Source organism: Daktulosphaira vitifoliae, unplaced genomic scaffold, assembly GCF_025091365.1.
Source record: "Daktulosphaira vitifoliae isolate Bord-2020 unplaced genomic scaffold, ASM2509136v1 Scaffold_68, whole genome shotgun sequence".
Lineage (NCBI taxonomy): Eukaryota > Metazoa > Arthropoda > Insecta > Hemiptera > Phylloxeridae > Daktulosphaira > Daktulosphaira vitifoliae.
In genome coordinates, this window is record NW_026099637.1 from 18,877 (window position 1) to 24,777 (window position 5,901).

Here is a 5,901-nt window from a genome sequence, read left to right on the forward strand (position 1 = left end):
TACGTTTAACGATACATTTATAATCGAATGTAATTATTTCTTTGTACAGTAATGTTGAAGTCTTTGGCAATAACAATATATCAACGCTTTTCACGATTGAATACATTAAATTTTCGGTTATACTAAAAACTTGTTTATTACCATATACTTTACTTTTTCGTAAACTTCTTTACTCTGCATAAATAAAAAGTTGCACGTTTTGTATTTCTTTTTGGATACCTCCAAGAGACTTGACTTCATTTCTTTTAACGCTATCAGATGTTCTTCGGTCAATGATATACGTCCCATTTCAATCAGAAGTTATCAAAATAGCTTCACTATAAACACTTATCACGCTATCCTATAACTATAAACACACATCATACATTACTTAATTAAATTTCCGTTTTTAATAGAAATTTCTGATGGTTGAAGTTATTTTCATTTTAGAAATATATTGAAAATATCTAACTTACAAATTTTCCTACAGAGTGTTTATTTTCTAAAAACCTATTTATTATGTCATCATTTTTAAATTGTTGAGCACATACTCTATTCTGTTTATACAATTCTACCCTTATCAATTTTTCTATAAACTATAAAATTAATTAGGTACACCAAATTTTGATTTTTCACTGCTTTAGCAACCTGATTTACTAAATTTATTTGATATAATAATGAAAAATTATAAATAAATATTTTATCAAGAATCTTTTTGTCAAAAATATACTACTAACAAAAAAAAAATGTAATAATAATAAATGCATATTATAGTACCATAGTAAATTTAATACCTTATTAATNGCATAATGCATATTATAGTACCATAGTAAATTTAATACCTTATTAATTTAATATGAAAGATATAAAATTATAAAGGCACCGTAGAGTAATATAAAGTCGACATAATGTCATATGTCTGTTGTACAAACNTTATGACTGTTGTACAAACTTTTGAAGAAAAACTAATCGTCAAAGTTCGGCTAAAGTCCCATTGATTTTAGCGTTCTACTTTAGATCGCAATGCAAAAAATTATGTTGACTGAATATATTATAAAAAATAATAGCGATTTAATATTCAGTTGACAATGTAAAATGCAAATTTAAAATAGATACAACTTGATAAGCTGCTGAAAATGGAAACTTAGAATTTATAATATATGCTTATGAAAATGAATGAACGAAAATTAAATATTATTCAATATCTAGGTGAAAACTGTCGAAATTGGAAACTTGGAATCACATGGTTGACTATTGTTATTTAGATTAATAATTTATTATGTTATACATTAATTTATTAGGTTAATCAATTAACATTTATTGATAAGTAACATGAAAATCAAAGATAAAAAGAATAATAGCAAAATTATATCCAGATGAAGTTGATTAATTTTTATATTTGAAAAAAAAAGANAAGTTGATTAATTTTTATATTTGGAAAAAAAAGGAAATCCAAATTTTCCTTGTTGGTTGTTTGCTTATATGTTTTTGGCAAAACAAAAAAAGTCAATACAAAATACTTAATAATATATTATTTGAAGAATAAAAACGTTATTCTTATATAATTTAAATACTATCGTATCAAAATAATACAGAGAGTTTTCTATGTAGCAACTTATTATATAAAAAAACATTAAAAACTAGCCAATGTAATAAAAATTACTTAACAATGTCCGATTTTCAAATTTCCTTTTTTTAATGAAAGCTTGGTGACGGTATTCTGGAAAAATTATTCTTACAGCTGAGAAAATATTATTAAACAAATTTTATGTTAAAATTACAGATGATATAACATATTATTTTTGGTAATACATCCAAAAATATTATTTCTTAAGAAAGTAAACTGTCAAAAATGCTTTTATGAAAATCACTACCCTCTCAGATATAAATAAAAATTCAAGTTAATTTATTTTAAAAATAAAGTAATAATAGCCAACATAAATGAATAAAAATTATATTTCAACAGAAAATTAATTAAGGCAGCCATTTTCAGTGACATAATCAATTATATTTTGATAACCATTTTGAGTAGCTTCATAAATAGTATCTTTACTCCATGGACAATCATTTTCATGGGCAAATTTTATGCAATCAAATTGGCCATTTGCAGCAGCAAGTCTTGTTGTCCCTTCGTCCCACATACATCCATTTAAATGACTATATTTTAGACAGTCTAAATGACCATTTGCAGCAGCTCCACTCATTGTCCCTTCGTCCCAATTACATCCATTTCTATGTGCATATACCAAAATGTCAATATCACCACTAGCAGCAGCTTCCCTTGTTGTACCTTCGTCCCAGTCACAACCATTTTCATGGGCATATTTAATGCAGTCTAAATGTCCATTCGATGCAACCACTCTCATTGTACCTTCTACCCAAATACATCCACGTTTACGGGCATATATTAAACAATCTAAATTACCAAACATAGCTGCTGCTGCTGTAATATCTTTATCCCAGTTACATCCATTTTCATGAGCATAAATCAAGCAGTCTAAATAGCCTCCTGATGCAGCTACTTTAGTTGTGGCTTTATCCCACGGACACCCGTTTGCATGTGCATATTTTAAGCATTCTAATTTACCATTAGAAGCAGCTGCTTCTGTTGTGTTATTATCCCACGGACATCCATTTTCATAGGCATATTTTAAGAATTCCAAATTACCATATTTTGCAGCTGCTTCCGTTGTTCTTTCATCCCACGGACAACCATTTTCATGGGAATATTTTAAACATTCTAATTTACCATTAGAAGCAGCTGCTTCTGTTGTGTTATTATCCCACGGACATCCATTTTCATAGGCATATTTTAAGCATTCCAAATTACCATATTTTGCAGCTGCTTCCGTTGTTCTTTCATCCCACGGACATCCATTTTCATGGGAATATTTTAAACATTCTAATTTACCATTAGAAGCAGCTGCTGCCGTTGTTATTTCGTCCCACGGACATCCATTTTCATGGGCATATTTTAAGCATCCTAAATTACCTTTAGATGCTGCTACTATTGTTGTCCTTTCATCCCACGGACATCTATTTTTATGTAAATATTTTAAAATTTCTAATCTACTATGTATAGCAGCTGATTCCGTTGCTGTTTCATTCCACGGACATCCATTTTCATGGGCATATTTTAAACATTCTAACTCACCATAAAAAGCAGCTAAATGTGTTGTGCGTTCATCCCATTCACATTTATTTTCATGTGCATATTTTAAACATTCTAATTTACCATTAGAAGCAGCTGCTTCTGTTGTGTAATTATCCCACGGACATCCATTTTCATAGGCATATTTTAAACATTCTAATTTACCATTAGAAGCTGCTGCTTCCGTTGTTCTTTCATCCCACGGACACCTATTTTTATGCAAATATTTTAAAATTTCTAATTTACCATTAGAAGCAGCTACTTCTGTTGTGCTTTCATCCCACGGATATTCATTTTCATGTAAATATTTTAAAATTTCTAGCTTGCCATTTATAATAGTACCTAACATAATAGTAAATTGATTCCATTCACAGCCATTTTCATGTGCATATTTTAAACATTCTAAATGTCCATTAGCAGCTGCTTTTTCAGTTGTACTTTCATCCCAAGGACATCCATTTTCATGTGCATATTTTAAACATTGTAGTTTACCATTTGAAGCAGCAACTTCTGTTGTCTTTTTATCCCATGGACATTTGTTTTCATGAGCATATTTTAAGCATTCCAAATTACCATATTTTGCAGCGGCTTCTGTTGTTCTTGTATCCCACAAACATTTATTGTTATGTGCATATTTTAAAATTTCTATATTACCTGCACGAGCAGCTATGATAGTTAGAACTATATTTAATTTATGTATATATTTGTGAGCATATTTTAAAATATCTAGATCAGTATTTTTAATAACACTTTGTACAATTTTTAATTCATCCCAAGGACATCCATTTTCATAAGCATATTTTAAGCATTCCAAATTACCATATTTTGCAGCTGCTTCTGTTGTGCTTTTATTCCAAGGACATTCATTTTCATGTAAATATTTTAAGATTTCTAAATTTCCTTTTGAAGCTGCAGCCTTTGTTGTTTCTTCGTTCCATTCACACCCATTTTCATGCGCATATTTTAAACATTCCATATTACCTTTTGCAGCTGCTACAATAGTCGTATCATCGTCCCATTGACATCCATTTTTATGAGCATATTTTAAAATTTCTATGTTTCCATCTTCAGCAGCTTTTCTAGTGGTACCTTTTTGAAATTGCCATTTTATACCGTCATCTGAATATTGAATCGCTATATGATAACAATTGTTTATTAATATTTGCTTTTAAAATTTTTTATAATCTAGATAATTAATTATGTATACCTACTTAAGAGAAAGGTATTTCAATTAAAATTGTCATTAATAAAGTTATAAAAAATAATATTATTATTTATGTTTTACTCCAATTATTATTATTTTTATTCTTAAGCATACTTAAGTCATGCAAACAATTACTTATTGTGCATAACAGATTATAAATATTATTATAAAATAATTGTTTGAAAAAAAGTTAAAATTAATAGTACAAATCATTATTAAATAATTTTTATTGCTATTATTTCACATTCAATTGACGTCACCTTACTTCAAATACATCATTAGGCTCAAATAATAGAAACTAATATCAGTTTGTCATTTATTAAAAGGGCATTAAAAAAATATTGGTGTATTGACTTTGTTTACTTAAACAAATTGTTATTCATACAGAACAATATTTACAAAGTAATTTTATTGAAACTTGTTGCTTGCAACTGTTTTAAAATTATATTTTTAGATCGCGATAGTGTATATTTATTGCAATAAAATTTTACTTAAAATTATGTTGATTTGTTCATTTTTAATAAATTTATAGCAATTTTAAGAAAATAAAAATTTTAAAAATGTTGAAAAAAAATTACCGATTTTTAAAATTGTAACTTTTTTAAGGATTTCTCCCATTACCGGAAACCATTGAATATTTACAATTTATGAGGGGAATTCTTTTTAAATACGTTATTTAAACCCTTTCTTCCAACTAACTTTTAAATTAGACAATATCTCTTCATTCAATGGGATCATAACTTTAAACATGCGTATAGAAATTTGTACTTTTTCAACTTAATTTTCCGGAAATACTGACACTTTTAAATATATTTTAAATTAAAGTTTATAAATTATGCTTTGCTATGAATAATGGAAATTTCAAACTATAGATTGTCTTCATGGTAAAAGTGGTTACCGTATTCAAAAATATGCTGTTTTAGAAAAATTCAAGGTTTTGAATTTTATTTTATTTTAAAATACCTTACAAATGTATTCCACTGATTTTCATAAAAATTGAATAATTCTAATTTACGTAGCTAATTGTTACGAACCCGTATTGTTATTATATTAATGTAGTGGGGTTAAGGAATAATTATTATTAACAACGAATAAGCAACAATCAATCGCGTTCGAACCATTGTATAAATATATTGTGTTACGACTTATAAGTGATTTTCACCTTAAGACAATTAATGTATCAATTATAAATAATTGTATTTATAAATTAAAAAGCCGTTATAAATATATATATATTGTGCCGTAATCCTTTATTTTCATTTCACATTACAACTACATTCACTCCAAACGCGTTACCGTGTCTCATTCTAGGTGGGACACAACACTAATAATGATAATCTTATTTTAATTTTTTACTTTTTCAAATAAAAAAAAATAGCTTTTATATTTGAACTAGCTTACATTGCCATTTTTATCTACAGACGAATGCGACGTATGGTAAGAGAGTCGGTTACACTTGAATCATTCAAATTTGAGGTAAATAGTTCGAAATAACTGTAAATAGTAATTATAACATTTTCTGACTCATACCATTACTGTAACTTAACAAAACCATTTTTTAATTCAC

The 5,901-nt window shown here is 27.4% G+C and overlaps 1 protein-coding gene across 1 annotated transcript; it reads right to left on the bottom strand.

The window, feature by feature from the left end:
- Nucleotides 1-1,917: 1,917 nt before the first annotated feature.
- LOC126908993 (uncharacterized) lies at nt 1,918-4,768 on the bottom strand. Its single transcript, XM_050691352.1, has 2 exons — nt 4,734-4,768; nt 1,918-4,264 (listed from the first exon to the last, which is right to left on the bottom strand). The coding sequence occupies exon 2, from the start codon at nt 4,104-4,106 to the stop codon at nt 1,950-1,952; it is 2,157 nt and encodes a 718-aa protein (XP_050547309.1). The 5' UTR covers nt 4,107-4,264; nt 4,734-4,768; the 3' UTR covers nt 1,918-1,949.
- Nucleotides 4,769-5,901: the final 1,133 nt, after the last annotated feature.